At 38.3% G+C, this 19,844-nt stretch overlaps 1 protein-coding gene across 1 annotated transcript in view; it reads right to left on the reverse strand.

The window, feature by feature from the left end:
* The window catches only part of EXOC5 (exocyst complex component 5), a 43,905-nt gene extending 25,306 nt beyond the window's left edge, over nt 1–18,599 (reverse strand). The window contains exons 1-5 of the mRNA XM_060753674.2: nt 18,340–18,599; nt 11,217–11,311; nt 10,170–10,317; nt 7,275–7,469; nt 748–812 (exon numbers count right to left, since the gene is read on the reverse strand). Coding sequence (XP_060609657.2) covers nt 748–812; nt 7,275–7,469; nt 10,170–10,317; nt 11,217–11,311; nt 18,340–18,468 — 632 coding nt within the window. The 5' untranslated portion in view covers nt 18,469–18,599. The remainder of the gene's footprint in view (nt 1–747; nt 813–7,274; nt 7,470–10,169; nt 10,318–11,216; nt 11,312–18,339) is intronic.
* Between the last annotated feature and the right edge of the window lie 1,245 nt (nt 18,600–19,844).

Genomic DNA, 19,844 nt, shown 5'->3' on the forward strand with positions numbered 1-19,844 from the left:
ATAAATAAAGTATTATTATTATTATTATTATTATTATTATTAAAGTTTAGTGTGATAAGGTCTAGCCGTCTTGCTATAGCTATCTATGCTTTAAAAGTTTTCTGTTGGATTACTGCGGTGTTTTGTATGTGAGGCTACCTTTGAAAGTTAAATGGAAATTTAAGGTATACCAAATAACATAGTTGTTGACTGGGACTGGATGATAACTGACACTATGTGTTTCTAGATAATTCTACCTTTCTGGTGTCTCTCCTGTCAATTTTTCCTAGTGTGGTTTTGTGCTTGCTTTAAATAGTTCTAGTTTTTATTATCTTATGCCATAAATCCATGTACACTAATGTTTAGCTTATAATGTATACTGACCACTAAGCCTCAGAAACTAGAAGGAACAAAATGCTGTAAATAAATAAAGATATAGTCAGACACAATATTTACATGTGAATAACTTGGGGAAATTCTGCCTTCTACTGGATGTATGAGTTCACTTGTGAGTGAACAGGAATAGGGCTGTTCTGTAAATCGCCTATCATGTCTCAGAAAACATCATAACATCGAGGGTGACTTATGATTCTTGACTAAGCTATCTGTTCTTTGAAAATGAAGGTTTCGGCTTGAAATGAATCATGTCCTTAATCCTGCAGGTTATCAGTCACTATTTTTGTTCTCTAGAAAGCCAGTAAGTCAGTTGAAATCCGGCGGAATGAGACAGAAATCAAAGATAATTTATAGATGTCAGTCACACTTCACCTGTCAAAAGGTAATTCTTGTGCTATCAGATGCAGCTTCTGGATAATATCAGCAGCCTCTTCGATCTAGAAGGAAAAGATATACAACCCACTGTGAAAAAAATAGCAACCTATTTTAGTAGATCATTTGCTCCCTCAAACCAAAAGCATTTCTGAATGTCCTCCTTAATATACAGAAATGATGTATTTGAAACATTTCTGAGCAATATTTTCATAATGTGTCTATGTACAGATAACAATCTGAAACAGCCCCTGTATCTGTAACAGGGATGACTGTAGCTTGGAAAGAACGTGTAATTGGTCTTCTTTATCCACAGATCCTACATCCATGGATTCAGCCATTCATATGAGTATTTTCAAAATCCAAATAGCAAACTTTGATTTTGCCATTTGGTTTCTTGGTGCTGTTCACTAAACTTGAAATCATTTCTCTCAAAAGTGACTGTCCCTGGGCCAGTCGGGGTTCCTAAGTCACTGGCTGCCAGTTTCTGGGAAATTTCCAGGAAATAAAGAAATAGATATAATTAATGGGCACATATATGATAATGGAAGATTAGATGAAGGAAAACAATTGTTGATTCCCACATCTGGTAGCCACAAGGCCCTTCCACACAGCCCTATATCCCAGAATATCAAACTCAATACAGACAATGGAAAAGATAATTTTGCATTAAGAATGTCTCAAGTTCAATCTCTTGCATTGTGTGGCTGGGAAAGACTATTCTGAAGGTACGTCTACGCTGTAGAACTAATGCAGTCCAATGCCACTTGAACAGTGGAGACCAGGGGTCCTCAAACTAAGGCTCAGGGGCCGGATGCGGCCCTCAAAGGTCATTTACCCGGCCCTCGCTCAGGGTCAACCTAAGTCTGAAATGACTTGCAAGCACACAACAACAACAACAACAACAATCCTATCTCATCAGCCAAAAGCAGGCCTACACTTCCCAGTGAAATACTAATAAGCTTATATTTGTTAAAATTATTCTTCATTTTAATTATTGTATTATTTTTACGTGGTTTTTGCACTACAAATAAGATATGTCCAGTGTGCATAGGAATCATGTTTGTTTGTTTTTTGGGTTTTTTTCAAATTATAATCCGGCCCTCCAACAGTTTGAGGGACTGCGACCTGGCTCTCTCTTTAAAAAGTTTGAGGACCTCTGGTGTAGACTCTCACCAGAGTTGAAGAAGAAGAAGAACTTTATTTTTCTACCCCACCTCCATCTCCCCGAAGGGACTCGGGGTGGCTTACATGGGGCCCAAGCCCAGGCAGAATACAATTAAAATAAAGCCATAACAATTAAAACAGCATAAAACAACATAAAGCAACATAACAAAAATAGCTAGCAACAACAATAACAGCAGACTAATTTATTGGGGGGGGGGGGGGGGGAACCACTATGTGAACTAGTTAAAAGATAAAGTGGTTTAGAATGCTATTTAATATGCCCAATGCTGAACAGGATGGGGCTGACTCAAGAATTGGAATCCTGTTAGTGGCATAAGCAGGTATAAATCCACCTGTATATGCCTTTTCTGATTACTATATAGATAAGTGTTCTCTTTCACCTTCAACAACCACAGTTCTCTAGCTCAAACTCACTGTTACGGTATATGAACTTGCCTCCTATAGCCATCCTCTTGCTGATGAAGAGTGAAAGGGATCAGAAAAGTGTCTGCCTATGTCCCTATAATCAGGTGGGGACAAATGGCACTGTTCATTGAAATCGCCAGCATGTCTTGATGGATTGAGCTGTTTGACAGTGGAATAGGCTACTGCCTGGAAGTCTAGTGGAGTCTCCCTATTGGGTGGCTTCTTAAGAGGCTGAATGGCCATCTGTTGGGTGTGTGTGTGTGTGCTCCTCTTAGGGTTTGATTGGATGGCCCTTAGGATCTCATCCAACATTATGGTTTTATGTCCTCCATCTGCATCTGATGAAGAATAAGGCCAGGTGCTTCTCAGTTTTTCCCCCCTATTCTCCACCATAATTCAGGCACTATGCTCAACTGTGTAGGATCTCATGCAAAATCTGGCACTTTCATAGAATCACAGAGTTGGAAGAGACCACAAAGGTCATCCAGTCCAACCCTTTCTGCCATGGAGGAACATTAATGGACTCCACCAGGCAGAATATTCCATTGCCAAACAGCTCATACCGTCAGGAAGTTCTTCCCAAGATACAATTTTAAAGGTTTAGAACCAGTCTTAGAAAGGAAGTTTTCCACTGCTAACCAAACACATTTTTTAGCGGCAACAGACCTTCATGTATAAGAGTTTCTCCAAAATTCTAACCTGCATCCCGCAACAGTGAAGTGAAAAGATCTGTCTTTTCCTGACTGCTTGTCATGACAGGCAAGGGTAGCTGAACAGCTCTTATCACCCAGGCGAGCGAGATTTGCAAAGCTGGTTTAAAAATAGGCAAAAATTACAGTTTTGAAAACTGCCAAGATTAGTAGGCAATCAAAAGCCTTTGAAGTCTAAAGTGGCCCTGGGAACATAGTGAGACATACAAGACATTTGTTGCAGACAAGAAACTGGAGGGCATCCTGCAGGAAGGGGTGACAAAAATCCTTGCAAGATCTCACACGAAAGGGAAAACTCGAAAAACAACTGGGATGGAGAGATGGAGAAGAGAGATTTCTCCAGAAGCTCCACTTCAGGAAGTTTAATAACCTTGCTCTAAACAGAAACATTAGGCAAAGAAAGAGGGATTGATGAAGATACACAAGGATGTTCTCTGTAAAATGTCATTCAACTACCTATGCAATTAGCTGACATGTAAGAAACAGGAGGTAAATAATTGAACTGCAGATGTGGGATGTTAGAGCTAAGAGTCCTCTACAGAGCAAAAAAGTCATGCTAAAAGTATATCACAAATGCAAGACTACAGCAGTTTTAAATTGTCTGGAAAGCAAGAGATGTAATCACAGAGCCCTTCCAGACAGGCCCTATATCCCAGGATCTGATCCCAGGTTTTCTGCTTTAAACTGGATTATATGTGTTTGCACTGCCAGATAATCTGGGATAAACAGAAAACTTGGGATCGGATCCTGGGATATAGGGCCTGTCTGGAAGGGCCCAGTCAGAAAATACCACATAGGCCATCCTGCAAGTCACTTCTGGTGTGAGAGAATTGGCCGCCTCACACAACACAGAGGATGAGCAGGAAACCTTGGGGCCCCATGTGGCTGTTGCACACTACTTTCCCTGCTCCTGATCTTGGAGAACAAGCAAAGCAATAAGGTGACATCAAAGTAATGATTTAGACCTTAGCTTGTTCCTTTCTTCCTATAAAACAGTGGGCGGTTTGTCATAGAATCATAGAATCGTAGAGTTGGAAGAGACCTCGTTGGCCATCCAATCCAATCCCCTGCCAAGAAGCAGGAAAACTGCATTCTCAAAGCACCCTTCTCAATTGTCCTCTCAATTGCTTCACCCATCTGGAGCCAGTGACAAAATTCCAAAGATTTCCCAGCCCTAAATCAAGCATTTAAAAAAGCACAGGGTATTTCTGAGGGAAGGACATGACACATCGTGTCCTATTCCTGGAAGCCACTATGTAAAATAGGAAGGAAAAAGGCACAGTCTAAAATTACATATATATTGACAATATAAATTGTTTGAATTAAATTTTGTAAAGGGTAGGATATGGCTTTCAAAACTTTTAGCAGGATGCCATCACCAACTGTGCTGCAGTGAAAATCTAAAAGGCAGGATATAATTAATATGGAAACAGTCAGCTCTAATTTCCTACTGAATGTCGCAGATAAATTTAGATGAGTTTTATCTCCAAATAATTCTCCCTTGACATCCAATCCAAATTTCAAAGGACTGTGGAAGACCAGATGATTTAAAATAGGCACATCTTCTGGAATTAAAAAGTACACAGACCTGACTGAAAAAGGTATGAACTTATCCATTCAAATTAAGAAAGCAAGAGCAAAGAGATACTGTCATTACAAAGGGAAAAAATGGGAGACATTGTTCTTGTGTGCTTTCAAGTTGTTTCCAACTTATGAAGACCTTAAAACGAATTGATCTCAGAGTGCACCTGGTCAGGTTTGTTCAGAAGGGGTTTCCCATTGCCTTCTTCTAAGGCGAAGGGACCATGACATGCAGTGAGTTTCTATGGTTGAATGGGGATTTGGACCCAAGACTCACAGTCCTATTTTGACACTTAAACACTAAACCACACTGACTCTCAGTTACCACTTTAAAATAATTATTTCAAATAATGACAGTCAATATTTCAAATCAGAAATCTTTTAAATCAAAATACATGAATGAAAAAATATCCATAATTAAAGTAAAAATGTGTATGTATGCGTGTAGCTGGGCTGCCCACTTCCACAAACAGCTTTAATCCACAATGACGGGGAGCCACCAAAAGTCCTCCCTCCACTGACATTTCAGGTTACAGCAGGTGCCATGAACATGTAGCCAATATGCTTCCCAAACATCATACTGCCCACCACCCAAGGAATGCTTTCATTTGGGGACAATTTCATCCTAGATTTTACATGTTTCCTCCACCACAGACATCCCAGTGTTTCTGACTCTCTCCACTGGTATGGAATTTGTATGACCCAACCCACTGCCTCTCCCTTAACCCTTTCCTACACTTTTCAACTCTGTCTGCACAACAAACAGAGCAGAACTAAACAGGAACTCAACATACTGGAGAGGTTTGGGGGATTGACTCCACATGATGGAAGTTGTAGTTCACCCTGTATCAAGTCAGAGCACTGTGACCCCCACTGACAATGGACCTGGACCACATTTGGTACGCAGGACCCCCATTATCAAACAAAAATACTGGACAGTTTTGGAGGGAAATCAACTTGATTTAGAGCCATTTTAGGTATTGGGATTTATCTATAACCTGCAATCAAAGAGCAATCTGTACCCCACCAACGATGGCCTTGGTCCTTACTTGGCACACAGAAACCCCCATGACCAACATAAATACAGGAGGGCTTTGGGGAAAATTCACCTTGATTTATAGGAATTATAGATCACCTGCATCCAGAGAGCACTGTGAACGCAAACAACGATGGATCTGCACCAAATTTGGCACGCATACCCGATATTTGAATACTGGTGGGTTTTGGGGAGAATTGGCCTTGACATTTGTTTGTTGTAGGTTCTGGGATTTACAGTTCATCTGCATTCAAGGAGCACTCTGCACCCCACTGATGATGTACCTGGACCTAACTTGGAACCCAGAACCCCCAAAACCAACTGAAAGTAATGAAGGGATTTGATGGGAGTGACCCACCATGGTGAGAGTTGTAATTCATCCTGCAGCCAGAGAGCACACTGAACCCCACCGATGCTGCATCTAGAGCAAACTTACCCAACATGACAAACTTTAAATATGGGTGGAGTTTCAGGGGGTTAACCTAGCATGATATGAGTTGTGGTACACCCACAAATTTATGCATTTTGACTTCCTGTGAGAGATGTTCAGCAGCGGAACTCTCTGCCCCGGAGTGTGGTGGAGGCTCCTTCTTTGGAAGCTTTTAAACAGAGGCTGGATGGCCATCTGTCAGGGGTGATTTAAATGCAATATTCCTGCTTCTTGGCAGAGGGTTGGACTGGGTGGCCCATGAGGTCTCTTCCAACTCTTTGATTCTATGATTCTATTATTCTTCTAATTACCCTGGCAATGCAGAGTCCCCAAGCTAGTACAATATAAAAACATCCTTTTAGAAATACAAAACATACTATCACAGATGTATAAATGATGGCAAATAGATCAAAACAAGGGCATATATAAAAACATTGATAGGGGTAATCTGGGAACTTGTTAAGAGGAAAGGTTCGCAACTACATCTTGAGGAAGGTAAACCAGTGTTCTATATATTTAAGACTCAAATAAAAACTAATATGACTGGCTTATTTGATGTTGGTTGACTTCAGAAATGTTGCTTTATCCACAGTCATGACAAACTGGCTGAACAAACCATTATATCTACCACAGTATCAGGAACAGTGGTTCAGAATTATGAAGTCAAATGCACAAAGAAGTATTCCTACATCTGCAGGATTTATTTCAACACTGTGTCTCAATTTCCATTATATGTCCTCAGAAAAAAAACAAAGTAGAACATTATTTTTTTTTCCTGGAGCCTAAAAAGATAGTCTAACAATACGTAATTCTATGAAGAACGATCTCTCAAGGAGTTTATATGGGGCAAAAAGACTCATTCACAAGTGAGAGGAATTAGGGCGAGATGTTCAGAAAAAAGAGAAAAGAACACAAGAGCTTTCTAAAGGTATTCTAAAGAGTTCCTCTCTCAGCAATTCTTCCAAGTCGCTTATGATTTTGCAAAATGAAAATGTGGCATACTGAAAACAGCTGAATCTGCAGGTAAATGAAGTTAATCTGCACACCAGAACAATGGTGCTCAGACAAGTTGCTCACTGGGGAGCCGAGGCTGTGGAAAAGTTACTGCAAAGGGTTGTAATTAGGGCAGCTCAGCTTATTGCACCCAACGCCATTCAATGCCGTTGTCGGGTCTTACCTTTTCAGAGTTGGTGAAAACGTCAGACTTCAGCTCTCCATCCAGAAACTCATTAAAGTACTTCATCAGTTTGTGGGCCTCCACCAGCCTCTGTCGCGGAGTGTTTACCCCCTCCAGCAAGTCGCCAAGGTGACAGACTTTAGTGGCCACGTAGCTGACATGCTCATCAAGTTCTTGGAAGTGCTGGAAGGCAACCTGGGAGAAGTGGCAAAGCAAATCTGTTGGTGTTTACAGTCATTAAATACAGTCAACCTATAAAACCAGCATGCCAAAGAACAAAGAGACCCACAGAAGTCAATATAGGGGGAGAGATTCAGCAACCAGCAGCTTTACATAAAATGTAGAAACATCAATGAAATTCCAAACACAGTGGATGAGAGTAAAGCCTTCATTTACACAAAGTGAACTGATTCCAGTTGGTATCTAAGGCATGGCAGGGATGGCCACAATGATTTTCCCCAAGTGCCTATCTGCTTAACTATTTGGGCAAATTGGTTTTAAGAGTTCAGTGAAATGTGCAAAAGATTTCCTGTATTTTTTTCAACACTTCTTATCAGTCAGCTTTAAGATGAAAATTGTGTTGCTGTCTCTCTAGATTCATGTACAAATTGAGGGAAGCTATGGAGGACAAAAATATGGATTTTAGTAGAAGTTGAAGGTTATTCTAGAGAGAAGCTCCAATGCTACCTCCAAGGGCCAGCCACTTCTGGTTACTCTCATTCAAAAAAAGGGGATGCCTCCCTTTTATGATAAGTGCTAAGGTATGAAGTTAATTTACTCTTAATATAAAAGGAACTATCTCCTCTGAGTAAAGTGACAAAAGCTGAGAGCTTAGTCCACCCCAGTAGAAACTAAAAGGAGCACAACCCACTCTACTCCTTCACTTTTGAAAGTGGCAAAGACCTGCAGCCACCATCTTCCCAACCGGCATCCAAAAAAAGGCCAGAAGCGGCAGAGAATCTAGGGGAGGGCATCAGTGCTTCTTCTAGGTTCTCCTGGAATAAGCTAGTGCATTTCACCATCTGGTCAGAAAGGAGATGGTTCCTTTTTTTGATAACAGTTAAGGTACAAAATTTACACTGACCTGTAGATATATCAACTCAGGTTTACTGGGTTTATTTTTTTAACTAAAATTTCTAAACTTATAGGTAAAGTAAAGTTTTTCCCTTGACATTAAGTCCAATCGTGTCCGACTCTGGGGATTGGTGCTCATCTCCATTTCTAAGTCGAAGAGCCAGCGTTGCCCATAGACACCTCCAAGGCCATGTGGCCATCATGACTGCATGGAGTGCCATTACCTTCCCACCGGAGCGGTACCTATTGATCTACTCACATTTGCATGTTTTCAAACTGCTAGGTTGGCAGAAGCTGGGGCTAACAGCGGGAGCTCACGCCGCTCCCCGGATTCGAACTTGCGACCTTTCGGTTACCAAGTTTAGCAGCTCAGCAGTTTAACCCACTGTGCCACTGGGAGCAACTTACATGAACTTATACATAACTTTATACAATCAGCCTTCTACTTTTAGCAAATTTAGGAGCAAAGGATTTCTTTAAAAGTAAAAAACCAAAAACAAAGAAACTGCTGAGTGTTTTTACACTAGAGAACATTCTTTAGGGAATTTCTATGACCTCCAGAATGATATTATGGTCAGCCACAGAGTCACACTGCACAACCTAGAGAAAACATTTTAATTAAATTGTGAATAATCCAACCCACACAAAAGGGTGGAGAAACAACAGTACAGTATATACAAGGCTATCTGTCATAATCACAGATCCTGTTAGTTTCATTCTCTAGTGCCACAGTTGCAGACTCAAGTACAAGCAGCAGAACTAACTAATGGTTGCAGAGGTAATCAAATGGAGAAAAATCCACATGCGCATACCGATACTTATATGCAGAAAACCGTACTTATATACGAGGGGTATTTTTAAAGTAAGGTCCGTTTGAACATAAGTACACAATGAAAGTTTATTTCAAAAAAGTAAATTTATTTTCAGAAAGTACATACTTCACTCTATTTTTTGTCATAGTTGCCAAGTTTGTTCAAACACTTATCATACCTCTGAACCAATTTTAAAATATCCTCTTCATAAAAACTTGCCGCCTGTTCCGATAACCAAGAGTTCACTGTAATCAAAGAAGGGCGACCGGAGCAGTCCTCACCATGGACGTTGTCACGGCCGTCTTTGAATTGTCGTACCCACTTACGCACTTTGCTTTCACTTATAACAGTATCACCGTACACTTCACAAATCTGTCGATGAATTTCTGCAGCAGGCAGGTTCCTTGCTGACAAAAACCGCATCACTGAGTGAACGTCACATGCGGAGGGTGAGTTGATAGTCTTAAACATTTTTAAAGCACAGAACAGAACCATACAGGTGAGCTACAGAGCGGAAACTGAGCACAGTTGTTCCCGAGGCATGCCGGTAGACGACGCACGAGCTCGTTGCGGTATGTGCGCAAACTACTAGTGTCTACAACAAAACGGACCTTACTTAAAAAATACCCCTCGTAGATAGTAAGATAAATTGAGCAACTGTATCTCAACTCTCATTACTCCCTATTGAGAGGAAAGAAGTTGATTCCACTGCATTGGTGGGTGTCCTCTTAATTCCTCTAATAACTGAAGCATACCACCACAACTCCACCAAAAAAAAAAAAAAAAAGAAAAAAGGATGCAATTTCCCTAGATTTTGTTTACTGTTAGGTGTACAGAACACAAAGGGTACCTTTTGTGTGAGTGCTGAGCTATGACTTTAGTGCTCCTAAACTAAAACTTCTGAAGACAAAAAAAAATCCTCACAGAGAACCTCAAGGAACAAGAGGGGGTTTTCCTGTACAAGGTCACATAGCAGCAATACATGAAGAACATGGATTAAGCAGCTTACCTGATTGCTTTTCTGAAGCTCCTGAACCTTCTTGGCAAATTCTTTCGCTTCCCTCTGGACTTGCTGCTCTAACTTTTCCACTCTTCTCTGTATTCTTTCATCTAGTAACTTCAGCTCGTTTATGTGGTTTACAAATTCTTCTTGCAATCTGATTTTTTGAAAAGAAAGATGTTTGAAACAACAGATTTTATTACACAGGAGTTTTATCTGTGACAGTAAAATCATAGTATGATATTACAAAATATAGTATTTCAGAATCACAAAGGTGTTACAAATAAGTACCTAAGATAGGTATACCATGGAAATACTTACAATTGGTGAGCTTTAAAAAAATTCTGACTTCTATAGTTTACCCTCATTTTAGCAACAACATTTGTATCTTACTGTCGTCCCTTGCGGGTCATACATACCACTCTGTAGTTACACGAAAAGGTCTTTCATTTGACCCATGATAGGGCATTTCTTTAGCAAGCATTTGGCCTGGAATTAAACTAATGAAGGCCATTGTGTCTCTGTACCAATGTAAACAGAGCAAGAAATTTTGCCCCATCAGGCTTCATGGTATAACCTATAGTTAGGTATTGCCTTATCCTAGCAATTGTCCAGACAAGAAAATAAATCTGAGACACATCTCTTAAGTTGATCACAGGCCACCTCTATAAAGTGCACGATTATTACTACATCTATACTAAAGGAATCCTTGGCTGGGCAGAGAGCAAAGACTCAAAAGCCATTAAAGGCTAATAGTTTCTTCTGCAAAACTCTTTATCAATCAATAATATATTTGTAGCTTTGCTCCATGCTGGGGGTGAGAAGGCCCTGTGTGTCATGTTCATGCCACAATGACCTTTCTGCCATTCAGGATATGCGGCCCATGTAGATGAGCCTCTAGTCCACATAAGCTTATGCTACCAATTTTGTTCACTCAATTAGTTTCTAAAGTGCTACATAATCCCTATGCCTACTGATATTCCAGAGTAACACAGGGATGTTTTTGATTTCTAGTTGTACTTTATGTGAGAAATGGTTAAAAAATACTATTTTTACCTTTTGGGATCAAAGGCTTCCATGCCTCCGCGGGAACCCCCACCAGGAGTCCTCCATGCCAGGCGTTCAATGTATTCATCTGCCACAAAGGGCTCCTGCCCAAACAAGACAAAGAGGCTCTTTTACAGCAAACAGCAGTGGGAAATGCAAGGTACATGTTGGTTACATGTCAATGTACAAAGCACACAGCCTTTCTACAGAATATACCTTCTACAGATAAAGATACTTCATATTATATCTAATAGTACATTTCACTTTTGTGGACCAAGTATAAAAATGAGATTTTTTTAAAAATGGAAAACAATTTAACAAGTGGGTTGTTGTAGGTTTTTCCGGGCAATATGGCCATGTTCTAGAGGCATTTTCTCCTGACATTTCGCCTGCATCTATGGCAAGCATCCTCAGAGGTAGTGAGGTCTGTTGGAAGTAGGAAAATGGGTTTATAGGGCTCCTACTTTCAACAGACCTCACTACCTCTGAGGATGCTTGCCATAGATGCAGGTGAAATGTCAGGAGAAAATGCCTCTAGAACATGGCCATATTGCCTGGAAAAACCTACAACAACCCAGTGATTCCGGCCATGAAAGCCTTCGACAATACATATTAAACAAGGTTTTCCAACCTTCTACAGTCCAGGGCCTGTTGTTTACTTCAAAGCTCTATCATGGTATAGGCTCAAAGTGTTTCTCTTCAACAATAGGTGCATCTACACAGTAGAATTAATGCACTTTGACATCACTTTAATTGTCATGGCTCAATGCTATGGCATCCTAGGGGTTGTAGTTTGGTGAGGCACTAGCACTTTTGGAGAGAGAAAACTAAAAAATATGGTAAAAGTATAACTCCTATGAGTCCATAGCACTGAGTCCATACTGAAGACCATATTATACTAAAGCTTTGGAGACAGATCTCTTCCCATCGAGTAGCTCAAAAAAATGTGAATGGGATAAGGAATTGCTGAAATTGTTTCTCATGTTCATAGGATCATGCTCTCGCCTTTCCCACCATAATTCTGTTCATTTTGTTCCTTTTAACCTGATGCTACTTAGGAATGGAGGACAGAACGCTGCTGTAAATTACAGGCTTTGGTTTATACATGTCCAAGTTATACTGTCAGTATCTCCAATTTAAAGGATGGTGGGTAACAGGGCTATTATCTTCATCCCAAGATCTCAAAGAAGTGCCATAACTCAGACTAAAGAGTATTGAGTAGAGAGAGGCTTTCTCTCAATACAAGACCATATACACATCAAACTCCTCCTATTTAACTAACTCACTGTAGCATATAAACAGCCCAAATAATCCATGATTCACTGTTTCTAAGAATGGGGAGCCAAGTGCTTCGGCAGCAATTTTTTCCAGTCCCATTTCAAAATTAATATTTCTCCAGCAAACTTGCAGTTCTCGTTTCCCCGTTACTGTCGTCCACATTCTTTCATACTCTCCTCTCTGCTATACATGTATAAACTGCATATCCCAACAGGATAAAACCATTAAGGAGACTCAGCTTTCTACACATCACTGGCTGTACTGTGTTTTTTAATGTGTTATATAGGACCAAGGCAGTGAGATCCCTGTGCCCATACCCTGTTTGGATATCAGCAAGTATGCCAACGCCTTAAATCAAGAAATAGTTTTCTAAGATCTACAGAGACACTCGCAGGAATACCTCAGCAAGCAAGAGTCCAAAAGTGGCAGGCTAAAATGTGGAACCTCAATCTATGGCTGTTACCAAATGAGAGACTCCCACCTAGGCACACAGGAGATTGAGTGACTTAGAAGGTGCTGAAAAGACTGAGCTCTGGCACTACGAGATGCAGAGCCAACCTTGAAAAATGTGGCTACAAAGTGGAGTCCATGACGTGCGAGTGTGGAGAACAGCAAACCACAGACCACCTACTACAATGCAGTCTGAGCCCTGCCACATGCACAATGGAGGACCCCCTTATAGCAACACCAGAGGCACTCCAAGTGGCCAGCTACTAATCAAGGACATTTAGTATAATGCCAAGTTTTCAAACTTTGTGTTTTCTTTTTCTTTTTTAAGTACAATACAACTGTACCCTTGGTTTGCTCCTGATACGATAAATAAATAAATTTGAACAAGATTTTTTTTACAGTTCTAAAACACATTAAAGTAATTTAGCCAAGTTAATTGCATATAACTCTGTAGAATCTGTCAAGAACGAGCTACATATGTTATTTAAAACATCTAAAGCGATATCAAATTATTTCAACAAAAGAAATAAAGTAACAGGAAGATCTCATAACTGCAAGAACTGGTTAGGGCAAGAACTAGTATTCAGTTCTTGACATTTGATTATCAAGAAAAGATATAACCCAACAGATACACAAGTTCCTTCATGCCTACACTATACCAAGTTATATTGCAAGATTGGTTGGCAAAGAAAACAGTCAAATCTTGATCTTCAAGTCATTCATGTATATTCCTGTTAGTCTAATTGCAATTATTATACGAGAGTCTGAGATATTAAAATCAAATCAGGTAGCGATGGACAACACAACATTCTGCACCTCAAGTTCAAAGCCCTATTTTGCCTTCCAAACTTGTTCTCAAGGAGGCAGGAAAACAGCAACTTATACTATCTGCTGTTTTGACAAATGCGATCACAATAATATAATTGGCAAAGTATGTACATTTAAACGACCATTATCTGTTGGTAATTTAGGAACCTGTTGGTCTCCCGACCCATTTTACAAGGGTGAGGGAGAAAAGGTGCAAAATCTGTTGCAATGTGATACTGCTAGTACGTCAGCATGCAACTCTGCTTCTTTTCAGCTCAAGCAGGTGTTGACTGCAGAAATGCTGAACTAGCGTCTGGCTTTAGTAATGAACAGATGAGAGCCAATGCAGAAAGGCTTCGCAGATAGTTCACTCCTTTGTCCAGGTGAGGTATTTACAATCCGGTGAAGATATAAGCCACATTCCCTCCCAAGAAGCAAACATGTTGCTTGGGGTATTCCTGGATGAATCATTTCCAGAAATAGCTGCTACAAGCTTTGTCTGCGAACCCACTTAGCATCCTGCCTTGGATCATAGAATTGTAGAGTTAGAGATCACAAGGACCATCCACTACAGCCCCACTGTCTTTTGACAACACCCCCCTCCAAAAAAAAACCCCACCACTCCTAATAAATGGCCCTCCAGCCTCTGCTTAAAAACATCCAGATAAAGAGGCTCCACTGGACTCCCAGGCAGCATATTCCATGCCAAGGAGCTCTTACAACTAGGAAGTTCTTCCTAATGTTTAGGTGGAGTCTCATTTCCTTCTATTTGAAACCTTTGCTCCATTGTGCCCTACTCTACAGAAGCAGAAAACTATCTTGCCCTCTTCTCAATATGACATGAACATTTATGCATGGCTATCATGTCCCCTCTCAAATTTCTCTTCTCCAAATTCAACATTCTTATGCCACTCCTTATAGGGTTTGGATTTTATCATTTTGGTGGCCCTTCAGGATGTTCATATTCTTCTTGAATCGTGGTGCCCAGAACTAGATTACAGGTGAGGTGTCCAAAGCAGAAGAAAATGGGGTTATTACTTCCCTGGATCTAGACCAGTGGGTCCCCAAATGTTTTGGCCTTCAGGTCCCAGAAATCCTAACAGCTGATAAACTGACTGGGAATTGTAGGCCAAAACACCTGGGGACCCACAGGTTGACAACCACTGATATAGACATTACACTCCTATTGATGCATCTTAGAATTGCATTTGCTTTTTTACCTGCCACACCACACTGCTTACTCATGTTCAGTTTGTGACCTACCAAGATTTCTAAACCCCTTCCACATATGCTGTTTTCAAGACAGATGGGGATAGCCTGTTGCCAGTGATTATTATTATTATATTTATTTAGGACCAAAGCAGACCCCCATAATAAATTATATTATCATTATTATATTTATCCTTCCCACTACTTCCCTATTTAGGACCAAGGCAGCCACACATATTGCTGCTGCTGCTGCTGTTGTTGTTATTATTATTATCATTATTATATTCCTCCTATCCTCTCCCTGCCTATTTAGAACCAAGGCAACACTCCATAATAAATTATATTATCCTTCTTCTTCTTCTTCTTCTTCTTCTTCTTCTTCTTCTTATTATTATTATTATTATTATTATTATTATATTCATCCTCCCCTCTGCCTGCCTATTTAGACCTAAGGCAGTCCCCTAAAATTATATTATTATTACTATTATTATTAGTATCATTATTATATTAATCTTTCCCTCACCTGCCTATTTAGTACTAAGGCAGCCCCCCTCCATAATTATATTATTATTACTATTAGTCACACACCCCTATTCTTATTACTATTCTAATTCTTATATATTCACTATTGTTCTTATTACTATTATTATAAATATTAATATTATTCACCCTCTGTGTTATTGTTATACTATTATTACTATCATTAATATTAATACTATTCACTTTCCCTATATTATTATTATTATTATTATTATTATTATTATTCTGCTATTATTACTGTTATTACTGTGATTTCACAACCTCCGCTATAATGAGCTCCCCTCCTGCCTCTCCTTTATCTCACTTGAGTTTCAATTAGTTTAAATCAGTTTTTCTTTTAAACATTACATGTAACCCGCTCTTGTCACTGTGATGTGTTTATTGTAATTTTATATCATTATGTTTTCACATGTTTTATGTAATTATGATGTTAATGTCTGCATACACAATATATTATATTACATTATATTATATTATTAGCATGGCATATATTAAATATATTAATAATTAATGATAATAGGAATAATAGTAATGATAATAGGAATAATAGTAATAATAGAGAGGGTGAACAATACAAATAATTATAATACAATATTAATATAATTATAATATCATATTATTAGTATTATATTGCATTACATTATAATACTAATAATATTATATGTATATATAATATACTATATTACATTACATTATTAGCATAGCATATATTAAATGTATTAATAATTAATGATAACAGGAGTAATAGTAATAATAGAGAGGGTGAACAATATTAATAGATAATACAATATTAATATAATTATAATATCATATTATTATTATATTGCATTACATTATAATACTATAAATATTATGTGTATATACAATACATTATATTATATTATTAGCATAGCATATATTAAATATATTAATAATTAATTATAATAGGTGTAATAGTAATGATAATAGGAATAATAGGGAGGGTGAACAATATTAATAATTATGATACAATATTAATATAATTATAATATCATATTATTATTATATTGCATTACATTATAATACTATAAATATTATATGCATACACAATACATTATATTACATTATATTATATTATTAGCATGGCATATATTAAATATATTAATAATTAATGATAATAGGAATAATAGTAATAATAGGGAGGGTGAACAATATTAATAATTTTAATACTATATTAATATAATTATATCATATTATTAGTATTATATTGCATTACATTATAATACTAATAATATTATATGTATATATAATATATTTTCTGCCAACCTAGCAGTTCGAAAACATGCAAATGTGAGTAGATCAATAGGTACCGCTCCGGCGGGAAGGTAACGGCGCTCCATGCAGTCATGCTGGCCACATGACCTTGGAGGTGTCTACGGACAACGCTGGCTCTTCGGCTTAGAAATGGAGATGAGCACCACACCCCAGAGTCAGACATGACTGGACTTAATGTCAGGGGACTACCTTTACCTTTACCTATATAATATATTATATTATTGTATTATATTATTAGCATAGCATATATTAAATATATTAATAATTAATGATAACAGGAAAAATAGTAATGATAATAGGAATAATAGGAATAATAGGGAGGGTGAACAATATTAATAATTATAATACAATATTAATATAATGATAATATCATATTATTAGTATATTGCATTACACTATAATACTATAAATATTATATGTATATACAATACATTATATCATATTATTATTATATTGCATTACATTATAATACTATAAATATTATGTGTATATACAATACATTAAATTACATTATATTATATTGGTAGCATAGCATATATTAAATAGATTAATAATTAATGATTATAGGAATAATAGTAACGATAATAGGAATAATAGTAATAATAGGGAGGGTGAACAATATTAATAATTATAATACAATATTAATATTATATTAATTATAATAATAACAATATTAATAATTATAATAATTATATTAATAATAATAATTATTATTATTATTAATTATTAATAATAATAATTAATAAATAATAATTAATATTATTCACCCTCCCTATTATTACTATTATGAACAATATTATGAACAATATTAATAATTATAATACAATATTAATATTATAATTATTATTATAATAACAATATTAATAATTATATTAATAATAGTAATTATTATTAATATTGTTCACCCTCCCTATTATGACTATTATTCCTATTATATTAATAATTATAATACAATATTAATATTATAATAATTATAATAATTATATTAGTAATTATAATAACTATAATAAATAATAATTATTAATATTAATAATTATAATAAATTATTATTATTATTCATATTGTTCACCCTCCCTATTGTGACTATTCCTATTATCATTTTTATTGTTACTAATTATTAATATTATACACCCTCCCTATTATGACTATTATTCCTATTATATTAATAATTATAATACAATATTAATATTATAATAATTATAATAACAATGTTAATAATTATAATAATTATAATAAATAATAATTAATAATATTAATAATTATAAACTATTATTATTAATAATATTATTCACCCTCCCTATTGCGAATATTATTCCTATTATCATTCTTATTGTTACCAATTATCAATATTAATTATTATAATAATTATAATAATAAATAATAATAATTAACATTGTTCACCCTCCCTATTATTCCTATTATCATTCTTACTGTTACTCTTCACCCGCCCTACCATGATGACCTGCCTCCCCCTCCTCCCTCTCTTTCCTCCTCCTGCGCGGCCTACCTTCCTTCCCTTCAGAGACGAAGCCGGGGCCTTTCCTGCTCCACTTACCTCGAAGAGGTCGGGTGTGACGGCGGCCATGTTGCCGTGCATCCCCGCCGAGCCGCCCCCGTCTTTGTCCCTCAGCCGCCCCCTCAGGCCGCTCCCCGGGGCCCGCCGCCAGGCCGACGCCTCCTCCATCCGCTCCGCCGAGACAGACAGGCAGACAGAGAACACAACTCCACCGCCGGGCGGACCTTCCCCGACTAGGCCTCTGCGGCGACTCCGCCCTTGTCACTCAGTCAGTCACTCAGAACTCTTTCAACACTGATTGTCATAGCTCTATGTTTCCTGCCAACAGCATGCCGGGATTTGGAGTTTACGGGGTCGCCTTTCCAGCCTTCAATTAGGCGGCGCTTGGATCTCATTGGACTACAATCCCCGGCGTTCCATCACATATCAATCAGCTGCTCAAGACCCGCCTTTTCCTCTCAACACTTATTCCCAGTCTGTCAGCATCTTCGAACTTCAACTCCCAGAAGCCTCGGCTGGTTTAGTCAATGGACAAGGATTATGGGAGTTGAAGTCCACAGAGGCTGACAGACTGGGAATAAGTGTTGAGAGGAAAGGCGGGTCTTGAGCAGCTGATTGATAGGTATAACCTCTAATGGAACGCCGGGGATTGTTACCAATCCGACTTCAACTCCCAGAAGCCTCGGCTGGTTTAGTCAATGGACAAGGATTCTGGGAGATGAAGTCCAACTGGTAAAAATCAATCAGCAGCCTCTGCCAACCCATTATTCATTCTCAGGCTCTTCCAGGCAGTCATATAATTGGAATATCAAGTCGTATCATCCATACAAAACAAATGACCAGCCACTGCCAGAAGGGACAGAGAGTTTCATCTATGCTGATGATCGTGCCATCACCGCTCAAGCAGGGAGCTTTGAGATGGTAGAACAGAAGCTTTCCGAAGCTCTAGGTGCTCTCACTGCCTATTACAGGGAAAACCAGCTGATCCCTAATCCATCTAAAACAAAGACATGTGCCTTTCACCTTAAGAACAGACAAGCATCCCGAGCTCTGAGGATTACCTGGGAGGGAATCCCACTGGAGCATTGCAGCGCACCCAAATACCTGGGAGTCACTTTGGACCGTTCTCTGACCTACAAGAAGCACTGCCTGAACATCAAGCAAAAAGTGGGTGCTAGAAACAATATCATACGAAAGCTGACTGGCACAACCTGAGGATCACAACCAGACACAGTGAAGACATCTGCCCTTGCGCTATGCTACTCTGCTGCTGAGTATGCATGCCCACTATGGAACACATCTCACCACGCTAAAACAGTGGATGTGGCTCTTAATGAGACATGCCGCGTCATCACGGGGTGTCTGCGCCCTACACCACTGGAGAAATTACACTGCTTAGTCGGTATTGCACCACCTGACATCCGCCGGGAAGTACCAGCCAATAGTGAAAGGACCAAGGCAGAGACAGAGATTAGTGCAATGATTGGTTAATGAACACTGGAATGGAACAATGGATGATGAATCTGGAACATGTTTTTGATGAC

Source organism: Anolis sagrei, chromosome 1 (assembly GCF_037176765.1).
Source record: "Anolis sagrei isolate rAnoSag1 chromosome 1, rAnoSag1.mat, whole genome shotgun sequence".
In the NCBI taxonomy this organism is placed as follows: Eukaryota; Metazoa; Chordata; class Lepidosauria; order Squamata; family Dactyloidae; genus Anolis; species Anolis sagrei.